At 61.2% G+C, this 17,068-nt stretch overlaps 1 protein-coding gene across 2 annotated transcripts in view; it reads left to right on the top strand.

The window, feature by feature from the left end:
- Nucleotides 1-1,942: 1,942 nt before the first annotated feature.
- Nucleotides 1,943-17,068, top strand: part of Itpr3 (inositol 1,4,5-trisphosphate receptor type 3) — a 51,116-nt gene continuing 35,990 nt past the window's right edge. The window contains exons 1-2 of one of the 2 annotated variants that reach the window (XM_003473915.5): nt 1,943-2,283; nt 14,702-14,772. In XM_003473915.5, coding sequence (XP_003473963.1) covers nt 2,195-2,283; nt 14,702-14,772 — 160 coding nt within the window. In that variant the 5' untranslated portion in view covers nt 1,943-2,194. The remainder of the gene's footprint in view (nt 2,284-14,701; nt 14,773-17,068) is intronic. The other variant, XM_013156712.2, reaches the window with a different exon arrangement.

The raw sequence follows: 17,068 nt of genomic DNA, 5'->3' as shown, positions 1-17,068 counted from the left end.
CCCCAGTTCCAAAAAAATAAAAAGTTGGGACCAAATTTTACAAAACCCAAGTCCTTGACAAAGCCAGAGGGACAGTATGAGGATCCGTCAAGTTTTTATTGTCCCTCTTTGCAGTGCTGGTGATGGACACCAGGGCCCCACTCGCTCCAAGGCCCTGACCGTGAGCTGCATCCCCAGCCCCTCCTTCAGGTAGTCACAGCACCATCCAAAAGCCAGCGTTCCTGTGTTTTAGTGGCTTTTCTGTGTTTTGGGTGAGAAAACTATCTTTTTGTTTGTTTCTATTGTTATTTTTGGTGGAGCTGGGATTGAACCCTGGCCCTCCACACTGAGCTATATACGCACAGCCTCTTTTGTTTTCTATTCTGAGATCTCTGTAAGTCACTAGCTACCTGGGCTGGGTTCCAACAAGCTACCCTCCTGCCTCAGCCTCCTTTAGTGCTGGGTTTACAGGTGTTCAGCGCTGTACCCAGCTTGGAGCTCTTCTGAAACTCTACCTGCCGGCCCAAGTCAGCTTGGGAGAAACAGGGACTGTGCTTCGGGGTCTGTAGGAGAAACAGGCCCAGGCCAGTGCCTCCATCAGAGCCTCCACCTGGCATCGGCCAGAGGCACAGCAAGCCGGCAGCAAAGACCCAGGGGACCCAGCATTACCCCTGGGGAGGAGGAGAGGCCTGGGCGGCCTGGCTGGGCCTTCCGGGGCAGCCAGGATGGAGGTGCCGGCCTAGGTCTGGGCCGCCAGGGCCTGCCTTGTGACCTCAGCCTTTGGCCCGTTTCTCCCGGCTTCCGTCACCTCTTTTTGGCAGAGTAGGCTGGATAAGCTTTTCCAAATTGCAGTTTACAGCTCATTTGATACATTTTTAAGCGAGCAATTTAGTGGGTTCCAACCAACAATTCAAACACCACAACTGTACCAAACAGGAGTGCGTCACAGGTCACGGGCAGAGCATTGTTCGTGGAACCATTGTTTGTGGTCTACAGCTGAGGTGGGACCGATTAGATATGAAACTTGTTTCTGTGGGGCCCGGGGTGGGGGTGGGGGTTAGAGCTGCAACGCTAGACTGGGGGCGTCGTCCCGCCCACGCCCGTGAGAGGGGCTGTGAAAAGCCACACCCCCGGCTGGCTCCTCCGGCCTTCGCGGCTCGCTGCTCTTCTTCCTGCTTCTGTCTCCTCGGGTCCCCTTCGCCCTTTCTCCCGGGGACAAACGTCCCCCCCCCCCAGTTCCCGGAAGTGAGGGGGCCCCCGGGAGTCTGTGTGGTCGGCCTGGGGGCGATCGGCACTCAGTGCCACGAGTTCCAAAGAGCGCTGGGAAACAAACACGCCCGCACCCGCGCGGGAGCAGAACTGAAAGTAGGCAGCAGAGCGCGGAGCGGCTCGCGCGCCAGCCTAGCGACCGGCCGGGCCGCCCTGGACCTGTGCTGGCGCTCGGGTGCGCGGTGAACTCACCACGGTGATTTTCTCCCCCGCACCTCTACTTTTTCTCGTTTGTTTTCTTTTTTTCTTTTTCTCTTCCCTCCCTTAAGGGAAAGACAGAAGGAGCCAAGAGTTTTTGGAGCCAACTCCTGGAGAGGGAGCGGCTGAACCATTCGGAAGTTGGATCTCTGTACACAGGAATGCGGAGAGAAAACAAAACCCACCCCATGGCTTCATTTCCCCTCCCAGCCCGAGCGCTTTCTTGTGTACAAAGGGGAGCCTTTGCACGTGGAGAAAAATGAACCCCGATTCGCGCTGCGGAGCGGCGAGCGCGTCCCCGGGCGCCAGATGGCTCTCAGCTGGGGGCGCGGGGGCCACGCGGTGGCCGCGCCAGGGGAGCTCCGGGTCCGCCCGGCGGGCGCGGGGCGAGGGGCGCGATCGGCGTGGGGAGGCCGAGCCGGCGCACGTGGGTGCCGGCGGCGCTGGGGGGGTGGCGGGCGTGGCGTCCCCGCCTCCCGGGCGGGATTTGCATGAGTGCGCTGCGAGCCCCGACTTCCTGCTCGCGCCGCGCCGCAGGTACGCGCGGACCGGCAGGGCGGGCGGGCGGCGGGCGCCAAGACGCGGGCACCTCCGGTCCCGGATCCCGAGCCTCGCCGCGTCGTCGCCCCGCGGGGGGCTGCCAGCCCGTCCGGGCCGCGCAGGGCTCCGGTCCCGCCGTGGGGCGCCCGCTCCCCGCCCCCCGAACGCCACGCCGCGGTCCCGCGCGCCGGCCCCGAGGGCCGCAGCCATGAGCGAGATGTCCAGCTTCCTGCACATCGGGGACATCGTCTCCCTGTACGCCGAGGGCTCGGTCAACGGCTTCATCAGCACTTTGGGGTGAGCGAGCGCCGGGCGGGGGGCGCGGGCCGGCAGGGGACCCCCGAGTGCCAGCTGGGCGCACGCGTCCTGTCGCCGGGGCTCTGGCCGGAGGAGCGGGGCGTCCCCGGGTCCCCGGCCTGGGGAGCGAGGGAACGCGCTTTCCGGAGCGCACAGAAAGGAAGTGAAGTGTTTGCTCAGGTAGGAGTCGGCGTCCCTTGGGGCTGGCACAAGCGACAGGACGAGCCGCCACCCCCGGGCACCGGCGGGCGCGCCTGACCCCGCAGGGGGCCGCGGCTTCCTCTGCAGGTGGCCGGGCCGGCAGGTGGGCGCCCGGCCTGAGGGGCCGCTTCGGCCTGGGGCCTGGACGCCTCGGCTCTGGGCGGGGCTTTAGGGGTGGCCAGGCCCAGCGGGGGTCCGGGATCCCCCTGGACGCCTTCGGGGGTCGGAGCGGCTCCCTGGCCCGCCCCTCCGATGGGGCGATCTTCTCAGCCTGTCCCTTCCAGGCGACCCGGGCCTGGCCGCCTGCCCCGCTTCTCCCCGCCTCTCCCCGTCAATTTCCTGTGTGGCTCATCTGGCGCCCCTGGGTCTCAGGTCCCAGGTTCTTTAGAGCCCTGAACAAACATTAATTAATTCTGGCCGCACCCGCGGGGTCCGGGCCGGTTGAATGGGGAATCCGCACTTTTCCCCGCATGGCCGGTACCAGGAATAGGGCAGGGGCAGTTAGGCAGAGTGGGTTCTCTTGGGAGGATGGGTTGGGGGTCTCACTGGAAATCTGGTGGACTGGCGTCCTCTCTCCACCCAGCCCAGGGATGGACCGATCCTTTCATCCTAGTTTTTTCTTTTCTTTTCTTTCCTTCCTTCCATCCTTCTACTTTTTCTTTTTCTGTTTTGAGACGGTCTCACTATGTCTTGAGGCTGTCCTTGGACGCATGGGAATTGTCCTGCCTCAGCCTCCCAGGTGCTGAGGTTACAGGCATGGGACCGCGCCTGGCTGGGGCTGTTGGAATCCTGCCTCTAGTCCTGCTGGAAGGGGAATCCACGCTGGCCGCTCTGCCAGGGTTGCTGACTGCATTCCAGCTTTTCCTCCACCTTGTCTCCCAGGCTCTGGTACTCCTGCCTCTCCCAGAGCAGAGAAGGCACAGGCCTCCCCAGAGGCACTGAGCAGGCCAGGGTGAAGCACCCTGCCTTAGGGTGCTGGTGGAGGGGTACCTGTGGGGAAGGTGGCTGAACCCTGGCGACCTGGTCTGTTTTGGCGTGGGACTTGGGCGGGGCACATGGTGGGCACTTGGCACATCCCTGGAGATTCCGCAGGAGAGAGCACTGGGCTTCCACCGCCCTCCCCTCAGGCAGCTGCCTCGACTTCCTCCCGACCTGGCCCAGGCACTGCTGCAGCCCTGGACCCCAAGCAGGTCCCCACCTTGGAGCTCTTGCCACCCAAGGGCCCCCACCTGCTGCACAGGCTCCGGGCTGGCTGCAGTTCCGGAACCCGGCCCTGCCTGGGTCCCTTTACCTTTGCACCCACCTCGCTCTGCCAGGCTCCACCTGAGTAAATCTGTTCCGCCCTCCTCCACCTGGGCTGAGAGTGGCCACAGCCCTGGCCGGGCACAGTGAACCCTTTTTGCACATGGGCATTCAAACTGCTCTGCACAGCCACAGCTGGCGTCATCCCCTTGGGCTCCTTGGGCGTCCATCCCCATGGGGGGCCCTTTGCCAGGCTGAACTGAGGAAGACTGGTCTGCTGCAGTGGCCCCGGGGACGCACGAGTTGGTGACAGGCAGCAGGACTCCCACCTTCTTGGAACTTGGGTGTCCGAGTGAGGCCCTGGTTCTGGATTCCCTTCCAGCCCCGGTGGCCAGACAGACTCCGAGCCGCAGGCTCAGTCTGGTGGAGTGGACATCTGCTCTTTAGCAAATCCCCAGGGGGGCGGGCCCAAGGGTGAAGGTGTTTGCTTCGTTTTGTCTACCGTCTGTCTCTGTTCCCTTACAGGTTTTTAACTTTTAATTTTACAGCACTGGGAACAGAACCCTGGGCTTTTGCATTGAGCTAAGTACCAGCCCTGTTAACATTTTTAAATTTTGAGATGGGGTCTCCTTATGTCACTAAACTGCCCAGACTGGGCTTGGATCTGCAGTCCTCCTGCTTCGGCCTCCTAAGCAGTGGGATTAGAGGTGTACCAGCCTGTCAGGTTTTTGCTCATTTCTTAACTCTGGTCTCCAGTTCCCTCTCTGAGGCCGCCCTGGCCTTGGTCTGGGTACTTGGAATGGGAGGCGACCGAGCTCTTAGGAACAGTGTCCATGGCTGATGCCCAGCAGGTGCCTAGTAAGGACTGGGTGAGATGAGTTTGCTGGGCTAGCGGCAGTCTCTGGGCAGTGGCAGAGGTGGAGGGTAGTCCCTGGGGTGGAAAGGCCAGCGTAGGCAGATTCAGCAGCCCTCCCAGGACTGGTGGAGGTGGCCAATTAGAGCCTCCAGCTGACTGGAGTGGTGCGCAGATTGTACATTAACTCCAGCAGTTCGGGAGGGGTCGGGAGCAGATCCGGGAGCCAGGCAGGGGAAAGCAGGCCCGTGCCTGTTCTTGGCAGGAAAGTGTGGTCCCGGCCCTGCCTTGCCCCCTGCCCAGTTGGAGGTGGCAGAGCCAGGGCTGGAAAGGCGACTCAGGGCCAGCAGGAGTGGGAGGGTTTGGTGTGGCTCTGGACCTGCACCCGGAGGCCCTGGAGGGATCTCGTGGCCCAGCCCTGCAGACGGCTCCTCGGATGTTGGGTCTTGCTGTGTAGCCCAGGTGGCCCTGAATTCTCCAGGTAGCCTGGGGTAGTCTTGAGGTCATGATGATCCTTGTGTCTCGGCCTCCTGTGTGCTGGGATTACAAACGTGTGCCACCATGTCTTGCTCTGAAGGTGGCCCCAGGCGCAGGGAATGAGTCAGTGAAAGAGAGTAAACCTGGTCCTGAACGACAGCCCCAGGCACCACAGGGAGTTGTACCTTGGAGGCCAGCCCCAGACCACCCTGGGGCTCTTGCAGCCTCTGTGCTGGACCCCGTTCAACATCACAGGCAGCTGATCAGAGGTACTGACCTCCTCCAGTGGGTTCCTGGCCCCCTGCCAGCCTAACCTGCTTCCTGGGAGGGGGCACCGGAGGTCATGAGTATTGGGGGTGAATGTGAGGAAGCCCAGGGTCCCAGGGCCCGGAGCCCAGAGGTGCTTCGGTAGCCAGGAAGGGTACAGGCTCCTCTCTGCTCTAGAGGCTCCAACAGGGCTCGACCTCCCAGTGGAGGTCAGTGAAGGTTCCCTGGCTGGGCCTTAGGCTCCATCTCATCGGACCAGAAGCATCTTTCAGGTGGGGTCTGATGTTGGCTGTTTTAATAGCCTTCCACACACGACGCACGTGTACCCAGGACCCTCCTGGCTGCCTGCTGGGGTCCAGAGAGCTTCTTCTTTGCCCTCATTGGACTTCATTAAGTCATTCAACAAATGTGTATTGAGCACCTACAGTGTACCAGCCCCTGTTGTAGGCACTGGCGAGTCAGTAGTGACAGCTCCTTCGGTCTGTGCGGTGGGGAGCTGGGGAGGTGATGTGTAGGCCCCTGCGAGCCCAGAGCCCTGAGACACAAAGTTCCACCAGGAGGGACTGCCGCATTCCTCGGCGGTCTCAGACCTGCCTTGGTTTTCATAGCCGAGATTTCAGGGCAGCGAGAGGTCTGACCTGTGTTCCGAAGCCTAAGGCAGCGCTCGGCCTCGGCCAGCCCCGTGGGGCAAACTCAGGCTTTGCAAAAAAAAAAAAAAAGCAAAAAACTTTTTTTCATTTCAAATAATTTGTTTTTGGAAAAAAACTTGAAAACTCAAATAGAGTAACTGTCCGTGATACCGTGGTGACTTCCATTAACACCCGGTGTAGACACTCCGATTCCAGCCTGGGCCGTGTGCAGAGCGACGTGGACGCTGCCCGGCTGCTTCACATCTTGGGGACCCTGGGTACCCGGGCGGCGGCCCCCCGGGCGCATGCGCAGCTCTGCCCAGGAGGGCCGCCCAGGTGCGGACCCGACGCTCCCCACTGCCCTCCCAGGAACCCAGCGGCCAGTTTCTCCAGAGGTGGAGGGTGGAGACAGACTGTCCCTGAGGGTCAGACCCGCTCCACAGCCCGCATCTGTGGGTGTGGCAGCCTCCGTCCTCGGTGGGGCGTGGGGGTCCCTGTGGGAAGGGGCTAGGGGTGGCCGAGGGCGAGCCGGCAGCCCCTGGCTTCCTTCCCTCGAGGGACCCCGCGGTGTGACAGGCCACGTCCAGGCCCTCGGCCTGGAGAACATGCTGCCAGCGCTTGCCCACACTGCTGGGCCTGCGCTGCATTCCTGACCCCGCGTCCGCTCCCTGGCTCGGTCCGTGGGCTTGGTGGGGCTGGCGCCCCGAGAGGTGTAGTTAGGTGGGGACCCCCAGTGTGCTGCTCTCGGCTGTGGAGAGCTCCGGGTTAGAGAGTGGGGGCGCACAGCAGGGCCTTCTGGACCCAGGCCTGAGGGAGGGGAGAGATGGGGGTGCACGGGGCGGGGGCTGCTGCATCGGGGTTTGTCCCGGGGAGACAGGCGGGGCTCCCCGATCACAGTGGGCACGGTGCCTGCCGGTGTTTTGGCGGCAGACAGGCAGAGCCGGAAGGGGCGGCAAACAAATCTCAGCTCGGGGCAGGTGCAGGTCTGGCGGCGGCCCCTGTGCCTATTTGATTAGCAAATCCTCAGCTCGCCCTGCGCTCGGCCGCGGGCCCTCCCGGGCCTGCGCGGGAGCAGTGTCCAGAGCCCAGGTGTCCATCGCGGGTGGTGGCTGTGGGAGGGGAGTGTGAGTCTGTCACAGAGACGGTGGTGTCACAGAGACAGTGGTGGCCGCAGCTGCCCTTCACAGCTGGCCTTTACCGCTGGGCGCTGCCACCAGCTGGGGCGTAAGTGCAGGCCGGGGAGCGGGCAGAGAGGCACAGAGTACGCGTCTGCCCGCGCTGTGGACGTGTCCCTAGAGTTGCCCAGTTACCTTTTGCTGCCTGGTTCTATGAAATGTTACCCTTGGAGCATCTTTTACCCCCAAATACTTCACTGCATGCCCCTCAGAAGTACAGATGCCCTTCCTGGCGGCAGCGCTGTGACCACACTCAGTGTCCCAGAGCTCCTGATGACCCACCCGTGGACAGCTGGTCCTTTGACCCGTCTCCAACCACAGTTCGTCACAGCCAGGGCCTTGTGCTGTTCACCTGTTCCTGACGCTTCTGGGGTCTCCTCCCCACTCCGTCCCCTGCAATTCTAGTACCTCGAAAGGTGGGGCGCTGCCTGGCTGCCTGCACTGCGTCAGGCTGCTTATCCACTGTTTCCCAGAAAGCTCTGCAGCCTGCAGAGGGTGAGCTGAGGTCCTCCGTCCAGGGATGGGGAGGGTCCAGTCCTGAGCCTGCTGGGCAGCGTGGGAGGCTGGCAGGTGGGCGGCCTGTGGCATTGGCCTCCCTGCCTCTGCTCTTTGGCTGACCGTGTGTCGCCAGCAGCGCTGTGGAGTCCCCAGGATGCGGCTGAAGCCCACCCAATCCTGACCCCAGCCAGGGCAGAGGTGGCCCGAGGCGGGCACCTTGTTGGAGACTTGGGTTTCTCTTGGGCCGAGGTTGGTCCTTTGCGTCTCCCCCTGCAGCGCAGGGCAGAGCCTCTGAAGATCCCTGGGGAGGTGAAGGAAGGGGACACCTTTGCTGCCGTGCAGAAGTTCACCTCTGCCCTCCGGTGAATCTGGGCTCCTCTCCCGACCTTCCCACCCCACCCCACTGCGACTCTGGGTGTCTGAAGCTCCCCGGCCCCTCCCATCCACTGCCAGCTGGGCTCCTGGTGCCTGTGTGGGACGTGGCCTTGCTGGGTGGGTGGGAGCCAGCAGAGCCGGGGCTGAGCTCTCGGGCAGGGGTGGTCAGTGTCCCCACAGCCGCGTGGGGAGGGTGGGGCACGTGGCTGCCCCTCCACAGCTGCCGAGTAGGTGCAGGGTTTGAGTGAGGCGCCCAGAGCCGCTGACGCCCCACCTCCGCCAGCCCCTGCCTCCTCCACTTATCCCTCTCCTGCCCAGCTGCCGCTGCCTTCTCAGGCTTTCCACGGGGGTCTCAAAGTCCACGCTGGGTAGAGCAGAGCCACCCAGGGCCTGGGATGCCGCTGGCTCCCCATTCTCCGGCTAGGGTCTGGGGGTGCAGCCCCCATGGCATTTATTCCAGGGACAGCACCAGCTCCACATCCTGGGCTCTCCAGCGGGCCCTGTCCCCAGGATCCAGCACCCTGCACACATTTCTGTCACCCTATGGATGTTGGGGTGTGCACAGGTGGTTCTGTCCATCCAGGGACCTGTTGTGGGGGGCAGGAGCTTCCTGAGGACCGCACCCAGCACACATGGGCAGGATATGTGAAGTTTTGTTGAAAACATGGAGTCTGGGGCCAGGCACAGAGGTGCTCACCTGGAATCCTTGGGAGGCTGAGGCAGGAGGATCACAAGCTTGAGGCCAGTTTGGGCTACTTAGCTGGCGTCTGTCTCAAAAACAAGAAATAAAAACGTGGGGCAGGGAGGGAGTGTGGCTCGGTATTAGAGCGCCCACCCTTCATTCTAGCCCTGCTGTGGGAGAGCAGATGGAGCAGGCTGTGTTTGTGCCTCTGCTGACCAGCTGTGTGGCCCACAGGTCCTCCGGCCTGCAGGGCTCACACCACAAAGAAAACTCCTGAGAATTGTAGTACTGGGTATGGTCCACACTCTCTGCCTTCATCTCCACCTCTTTTTGAGGTACTGGCAGTCGAACCCAGGGTTTTCTTTTTTTTTTTTTTTTTTTTTTTTTTTTTTTTTGTCTTTTTCATTTTTATCGGTACCGGGGATCGAACTCACGACTGCCTGCTTGCAAGGCAGGTGCTTATGCCACTGAGCTAAACCCCCAGCCCCTGAACCCAGGGTTTTCTAACACAGCCACCTCCCTGACACTTTTTTTTTTTCTATCCCCGACATTTTAAAAAAGTTTTAAAAATGATTTTTTTTTTAGACACTCTGGGCTTGAATTTGCCATCCTCCTGCCTCAGCCTCCCGGAATGCTGGCATCACAGGCTGGCTTCTTAGAGCTGCTGGCAGCCGGGAGCTGAGAGTCTTGGCAGCCAGCAGGGGTTTGGTAGGATTGGGGGCCACTGTGGTTCCTGAGCCGGGCACCTGTGCAGCACTGATTTCTGAACACAGCCGCCCTCGGGGAGGCCCGGGCGCAGGGCCAGAGTCCTGGCGTCAGGCTGTCGCGGGCGGGCGGGGCGCAGCGCGCGTGGGGTGCGAGTTTCACGGGGCGGCGACCAGACAGGTGATGGTGCTGGCAGCTGAGGGACCTCGGGGACCCAGGCGGGCCCTCCACCCTGCGGTGCCTGCCTGGTGACCTGGCTCTGCGGGTCTGGGCAGCCTGGACCTGCCCACCTCTGCCCAGAAGTGCCTGTGCGGGGTGCCCCATCCTGCTGCCCATGGAGGAAGTGAGCTAGGCTCCCGCAGGGGCACAGGGACCACTCTGGGACCCCACGACCAGCCTGGAGTGGCCACCTTCCTGCCCACAGGGAGGCTTCTGCACAGTAAAGCACCCTGAGAAGATCTGGGGTGTCCAGGGTGGAGGCCAGGAGGCCATGTGGGTGGTGCCCGCCCAGGATGCCCCCTGAGGGTCCCCCTCTCCTGCCCGAGGCCTCCAGTATGGGGTGTGGCCTGCTTGGCACCCCACCTTCTGGAGCCTGGTCCTCTACAGGCCTGGCCTGGCTTCCCTAAAATCCTGGCTCCTGTGTCTGCCCCTGCGGGAAGCTTGGCCAGGCCCTGGGTGGGGACCAAGGGCTGCAGAATCTGGGCGAGCTGGGCCAGGTGGGGGACAGCGTGCAGGCTGTGTGGCCGTGCCCAGTTGGGAAGGGCTGAGGACACCTGCGTTTACCTGCCTGTCCCACAGGGTGACCCCGGCTGGCCTCCCACCCAGCATGCAGGACAGCCAGGGTGGGGGGGGGGGCCTGTCCCCTGACCACGTCTTCCTTCCACTCCGAGAGGCCTTGTGCACCAGCCAAGAGGGCCCTGTGGGGCTGCCCCAAGCGCCTTCCAGTCTGCACCCCAGCATCCAGCAGGGATCAGTAGAGGGGCCACTTGGGCCAGTGTTTCCCCCTCCAGCCCCAGCCTCTCCCTTCGGGCTGTGCTGAGTGCAGGCAGCTGATCTGATCGCTGGTGTCTCCCGTTCTCTTTTTTCCAAATCTGTTTTATTTCAGAGAGTAAAAATAAAACAATTTCAAAACATATCAATCAGGGGGCAACAGTGGTCTCTTTTTTTAAGACGGGGTCCAACTGTGTGGCCCAGGCTGGCCTCAAACTTGCTATGACTCTTCTGTCTCAGCCTCCTGAGTGCTGGGGTTATGGGTGTGTGCTTGATGAGATTTTAAGGGACGCTACACCCTGGTACTGCTCTCCTCAGCTGCTAAAGGGAAGGAACTAACTCTCTTTTCTGTGGGCAGCTCTGCCAGCCGTGGTGTCCACACCTGCGATCCCGGCTCCTCAGGAGGCTGAGGCAGGAGGATCAAAGATCCCAGCTCTGCCTGGGAAGGAGAAGGAGCCTGTCTCAAAAAATAAATAAAATACAATAAAGCTCAGTAACACAGTGCTTACCTAGCACGCATGAGACTGGGTTCCATTCCCGACATTGGAAAAATAAAGCAAAACAAAACAAAACACACACTTGTGTCTTTGTGGAACCTCCAGCCCTCAGGGTGGGAGGGAGGGACACTCAGTGGGGTAAGTGACATGCTGCAGAGGGTGGGTGGTGACACATGCAGCTCTTCCCGGTCCTTGTCGTGGTCCGGGAAGCTTATATTTGTAAACCCATGGAAAAGTTACTGGAACCCTAGCCAGTTAATTCCGGTCTACCACTTCCAGTGGGTGGCAAGAATAGACACTAAGGCGTGTTTATAGCTGTGGGAGCACGGGGGTCCTAAGTCAGGTAGGGTGATGGTGGTCGAACTACGGCCTGGACCCAGGGCCCAACCTGGTCCTACTCGGGAAGAGGGTGAGAGGCTGTGAGCCTGGCGGGAAGTGGGTGCTGTGAGCTGGGCAGGTGGGAGGCCGAGATGGCCCCTGCAGTCTGCAGAGAGGAGGGTGTGCAGGCATGTGTGTGTGTGTGTGTGTGTGTGTGTGTGTGTCTGTGTGTGTGTCTGTGTCTGTGTGTGTGTCTGTGAGCGTCTGATGTTCTGGGGCCGCTTCAGCTCTGATGTGTGACCCTTTATGGGAAGTCACAGCCGCTCACCTCCAGGTTCGGTCCTTGACACTGTGGAGCGGGCTCTTCCGTCTCCCGTCTGGGAGCTGCGGGTTCAGGGCAGCCCTGACCGTGGCCCTCAAAATCTCCACTCCAACGCCTGGGCCGCGCCAGTGATCCGCAGGGGACAGGCAGGGAGGGCGGGCGGAGCCCTGGAGAGGGCGCTGCAGGGCGGGGGAGACAGGGGGCTGCGGGATGTCAGGCAGGACCCGCAGGGCTCTCCAGCGACTTTGGTTTCACTCTGAGCCCAGTGGCTCTGGCCGGACTTGCACGGGTTGGATCTGGGTTTGCGCGTGCTCCGCAGGCCCCCGCCCCCAGGCTCGCCCCAGTCTGGCGCACGGGGACCCCCTGTTCTAGGGGAAGTGGGGCCGCATTGGAGCTCCTGGGACCCCGGCCCAGTGGTCCAGTGGGGAGAGCTCAGGTTTAGAGAGGGGCTGGGTTGGCGGCACTGCCCAGCTGGCGTGCGTGGCCAGGGTGACCCAGACGTGGCTCTCTCCCCCGCAGGCTATTACCTGTATTTGTTTTTGTTTGGAGGCCCGGCCTCCCTGTGTATCTTACTGTGTAGTCCAGGCTGGATTTAAACTTACTATGTAGGCTAGTTTGGCCTCACACTTAGGATCCTCCTGTCTCAGCCTCCCGAGCAGGCGCTGGGCTGTCAGGCCTGCACTCAGTCTCCCCCACACTTTGAGGACCTGCGCGGCAAGGGACGCTGCCCAGTGCGGCTTCACATTCCAGCTCCGGGATCCTGTAATCTCTCCAGGCCTGGCTTCCCTGCCGGGAGAGCAGACCCAGCCACACTGTGGGCGCAGCCAGCAGGGGCAGTGGCTGTCACCCAAGCAGGTGACCAAGCCACCTCCTGGGCCCTTCAGAAGGAGGAGGGCGGGCGTGACTTGGACCTCTGGGATACTGGTTCCTCTCTCTGGGCAACCAGCTCCGCCCTCTGCTGGGGGCTTTCCCAAAGTCACTTCATTACCGAGAAAGTTTGGGTGCGGCTGAAGGGGGCCTGATACCCATAAAATTAGTACCTTTCCACATTGATGGCTCTGGAGCCCCTTTAGGAGCTTGGACAGTCCTCGAAATATTTTAATAGCAAATGCTCTTAGCTCTCTGTCACTTGAGATGTGGCAGGGGTTTTCGGAGCTCTGGCTGAGGATGGAGGTGGAACACCAAAATCTGTTTTTCGTGATGTCATCGTGTGGCAGGACTGTGATGCTCAGAGACCCCCGTGGAAAACCGCAGGGTCCTGGGGCCGGTGTAGACACCCAGAGTGTAGAGATGAGAAGAGGCGCGGGCATTTGAGAGATGCAAATTCAACCAGCTGGGAGATGCTGGCCCTCTGCAGAAAGAATGGCCATGGGGAAGTAATCAGTGACATACAATGGGGAGGCTGGAGGGGAGCCATACATTGCTGGAGGGTTGTAAACTGGTCCAGCCACTATGGAGATCAGCATGGAGATTCCTCAAAACACTGCAAAGAGAAATTCTATCTGACCCATCTGTTCCCATTCTGGGTATCTTCCCAAAAAGGGTCACAGACATAGTATCACAGCGAGGCCTGCATACCCATGTTTACAGCTGGCACAGTTCACAACAGCTACATCATGGACACAGCCCGTGTGTTCTTTCACAGATGAATGAGCAAAGAAGGTGTGTTTACACACAGCGGAGTACTACACTGCCATAAATAAGGACAGGCAAGGCCTTTGTAGGAAAGAGGATGCACCCTGAGACCATGACATTAGGTGGAGTAAATCAGATGCAGCTTAAATACTCGTGGTTGTCTTATATGAGAATAATATGCAATAGCCATAAAGTGTACAAAAAAGGAAAAGGGACAAAGAAAAAGACCGAGAAAAAGTTACTGTAAACCAGCACGGCCGATAGATCTGAAGGCGTACCTTGGTTTAGAACAGTTGTCTTACGTGTTTGTACGTTTTTTGGCCTGCTAGCCTGGCTGTTAATCTGTGCTTTTGATCATTTGCTAGATAAAGATTTTAAAAATAAATCTGATGCTGGATAAATGTTTAAAAATTAAAGAAAAATGGGTGGAGGGGAAAGGGAAATAAAAAGAATCGAGCAGTATTCTGTACACAAACCAACTCCCCACAATGAATGTAATCGGCAAAACAAAACGGGCCGAGGAAAAATAAACCGAAAAAAGGAACGAGGCCAGGCGCGGGTGCTGGGGAAACCTGGGGCCGGGCGGGGAGCGGGGAGACTGGTACAGAGCCAGGGGGCAGAGGCCAGGCGCGGGGAGCGCCTCTGGCAGGGAGAGCGCACAGGGACCTGGGGATCAGCTGGGAAACTGAGGCCAGCCAGGGCGGGCCCAGAGCCAGAGCACCAGAGGCCTCTGGCCGGCCCAGCGGGAGGTGCAAGCGGCCCAGCTGTGCGGCTCCAGGGAGGTCCCGCTCCTCAGACTCGGTTTCCTCCTCAGTAGGAGGACTGGGCAGCCCCTCATGGCCAGCAAGGTGGTGAGAGGTCAGGGGCCACGGCCCGAAGTGCCGCGTAGAGCCGGCCTTTGAGATGGACAGGCGGTCATCACTTCCTCCTGGACAGTGGGGTGCCGGCGAGAAATTTTAAATACAGCAGTTGAGAGGGATGACGGATGGGTGGATGGACAGCCAGAAGGGGGAAATGGGGGGATGGGTAAATCTTCTTGACCCTGTTTGTTTTCTGCCTCTCCCTGTCTCTCTGCCTCCCTTTCTGTCTCTCTGCAGGGGTGACACCCCAGGTGGGGTGGGGACAGGCCCCTCTGGGGACCATTGCTGCTCCTGTGGTTGGGTTAAGGAGAGTCTGATGTCCGCGCTCTTCCCCGCCCGAGATGCCCTGCCTTTTTCTTTTTTTGGTGGTGCTGGGGACTGAGCTACATCCTCAGTGCCCTCCTCTTTATGTAGAAACAGGGTCTCCCTAAGTTGCTAACTTGCCCAGGCTGGGCTCAAACTTTGGATCCTCCTGTCTCAGCGTGCTGGGATTATAGGTGTGGCCCACCGTGCTGGGCTGGGACCTTGCTGGGTGCCAGGCAGGAGGACGGCTTGGTGGGGGTGGGGTGGGGCTAGTCAGCTGTGAAGGGGGTTCCAGGGGACCTCACTGTGTCCTGGGGTCAGCACCTGAGGGAGGGTGTGGTGGGGACATGGCCCCTGCTGTCCCACTGACCAAGCTGCCCTGTCCCCAGGCTGGTGGATGACCGCTGTGTGGTGGAGCCTGCTGCTGGGGACCTGGACAACCCCCCGAAGAAGTTCCGAGGTGAGACTGCCTGTCGGCCAGGGCCCTTCTTGGGCCATGGGGACCTGGACCTCGGTCACGGCTGTTCAGCCTCAGCGTCCCAGTGAGGCCAGGCGCCACCAGCAGGCCCCGCTCTGTGGCCCCGGCAGCCCAGGCTGCACAACGCCCTCTTGGCACAGCTGCCCATCCCGTCCCTTCCCATCCATGGCTGCACCTGCTCCTGGCCAGGGCCCGTTCTCCCCAGCTCCCCACCTTCCTGGCCTTTTCTGAGGGAGTAAGCATGGAAGAGAACTGCCCAGTCGCCCCACTTCCCCTGATGCTCCCCGAGGCCCCGTGCCGTGAGGGAGACCAGCTGAGCGCCTTCCCTTGTGGGGCCTCCATGTCCTGCAGTGGATGAGGCCCGGGAAGATGCCCCAGTGATGACCAGCATCTTGGGTGTGGCGGTGGGTGGGGTGGGCAGGGACGCAGGTGGTCGCTCCACCTGCACAGGGGCCCTGTCCGTGCTGCCATTGAGGGCCCCTGGGTGCTGTCGATCTGGAGGGGGTGGTGTGGGTCAGATGGGCCTTGACTGGCTGTGGCTACTGCCTTGGCCCCCAGACACCCTCACCACCCTCAGTCACCCTCCGACCACCACATCTGGGCACATCTGGCCCTTCCCTCCTCCTCCTGCCAGGCCGCCTCCCCGCTGCTCCCGTTACCAGCCTTGCCTGCACCCCACCTTTGCCATCCTGTGCTCCCAGCCTCAAGTCCCTGTCCTGCATCTCCACGTCTGTTCTCTGGGTGCCTCAGACTCATGGCTTTGGGGGCCTCCCCGGCACCCCGGCCCCTGCCTCCTCCTGCCCTCGGGTTCCTCCTCTCCTGCACCTCGGTGCAGATTATCTTATCTGTGCTTTCCCTGTGATTTGTCTGCAGTGCCTGGAGCTCAGTTCTTTCTGGAGAAGTGGGGTGAGGGCCAGGGGTCCCCGGAAATAGCTCCAGCCCTGTGGCACAGGCCCGTGGTGGGGAGGTGGGTGTGGCAGATTTGCCCTGGGCTTCCAGGGGACAGCTGGGGGCCGGTTTTTGACAACAAAAAAGCCTCTCAGTGGAACAAATGCTCCTTTGACTCCTGCCCCCGCCCCTGCGCCTTCCCACGCCTGGCTCTTTGCTCTATTTCCCAAGGCCTGCGAGCTGGGTCCACCCTGGCGACCCTGGGCCACCCTGGGATCCCTACAGACTCTAAGGCCCTAGCATGCAAAGCAAGGGGTGCAGGCCTCGCCCCTCCTGGCTTCTCCCCCAGGCCCAGCCCCTAGCACAGAACCGGCAGGCGGGATGTGGGCTCTGTGGGCCTTGCGGCTGCTGACACATAGGAGCGTTGGGGCCTGGGACAGGCTGAGGGCCTGAAACCTCCTCGGCCAAGACCCATGCCAGAGGGACGCCAGTGTCCGGTGCTCTCATGGGAGTCCTGTTGACACCTGGTCTGGCCCGGGAGACCCAGTGCGGGCAGTGACTGCAGCAGGTGTGGGCATTTTTGCCTGGTGGTGGTCAGAGACAGCTTTGCCCCAAAGCCCCCAGAACCTCTGTCCCTACCACCGTGGGCTGAGCTTCGTCCAGCACTCCACTACCCACCTGCACTGCTGACCTGGGGTCCCCGGCTGGGCTGGCAGGCCTCCTGAGCTGCTGCTGGTGCCTAGCACTGGGGCCCAGCTCTCCCCTCCTCCCCAGGCCGCCAAGCCCCAGCACGTCAGGAGGGAGCCGGGGAGTGAGTTCTCCCCAGAGCTGGCACGGCCAGGGAGGCCAGGCTGCGGGGCCCCAGAGTGGGGCTCCCCGTGCCCGTGCCAGCCCTGAGCTCTGCTTGTGCAGGGCTGCTGCCTTCCTGGCCCCTTCTGGCTCACGGGCAGGGGAGGCCCAGCGGGCAGGACTGGCAGCCCTCTGCCTACCTCTGCCCCCGAGCTGCTTCTGAGCCAGTTTTTGGTGTTTTATTGTGATTAGGTCAGATATTTCACCTCCACCGAAGTGAAAACTGACTGTGGGCCCAGCGGGGAATCCAGTGGAATCCTTTTGCCACATTTATTCGCATATTTTACTTTAAAAGCAGCGACTACCCCAGGTGAAAATATTCAGTGTCACCCGGACCCGGTTCCCAGGCATCTCCTGTCGCTGTTTATGGGGACAGAGCCGTAGATGGTACAAGGTGTTGTCACTTCTGGAACTCTGTACCCACAGGTGCCTCCCCCGCCCCCTGTGGTGTTTCTGGGGTGATCCGAGGAGGCACAGGCGCCGAGGTGTGTGTGTTAATTGCCGTGTGCACCCTGTCTGTCTGTGCTGTGGGACACCGCTG

Source organism: Cavia porcellus, unplaced genomic scaffold, assembly GCF_034190915.1.
Source record: "Cavia porcellus strain 051 isolate PalLab524CR breed Dunkin Hartley unplaced genomic scaffold, mCavPor4.1 scaffold_28, whole genome shotgun sequence".
NCBI lineage: Eukaryota > Metazoa > Chordata > Mammalia > Rodentia > Caviidae > Cavia > Cavia porcellus.
This window is presented reverse-complemented; position numbering and strand designations above follow the sequence as displayed.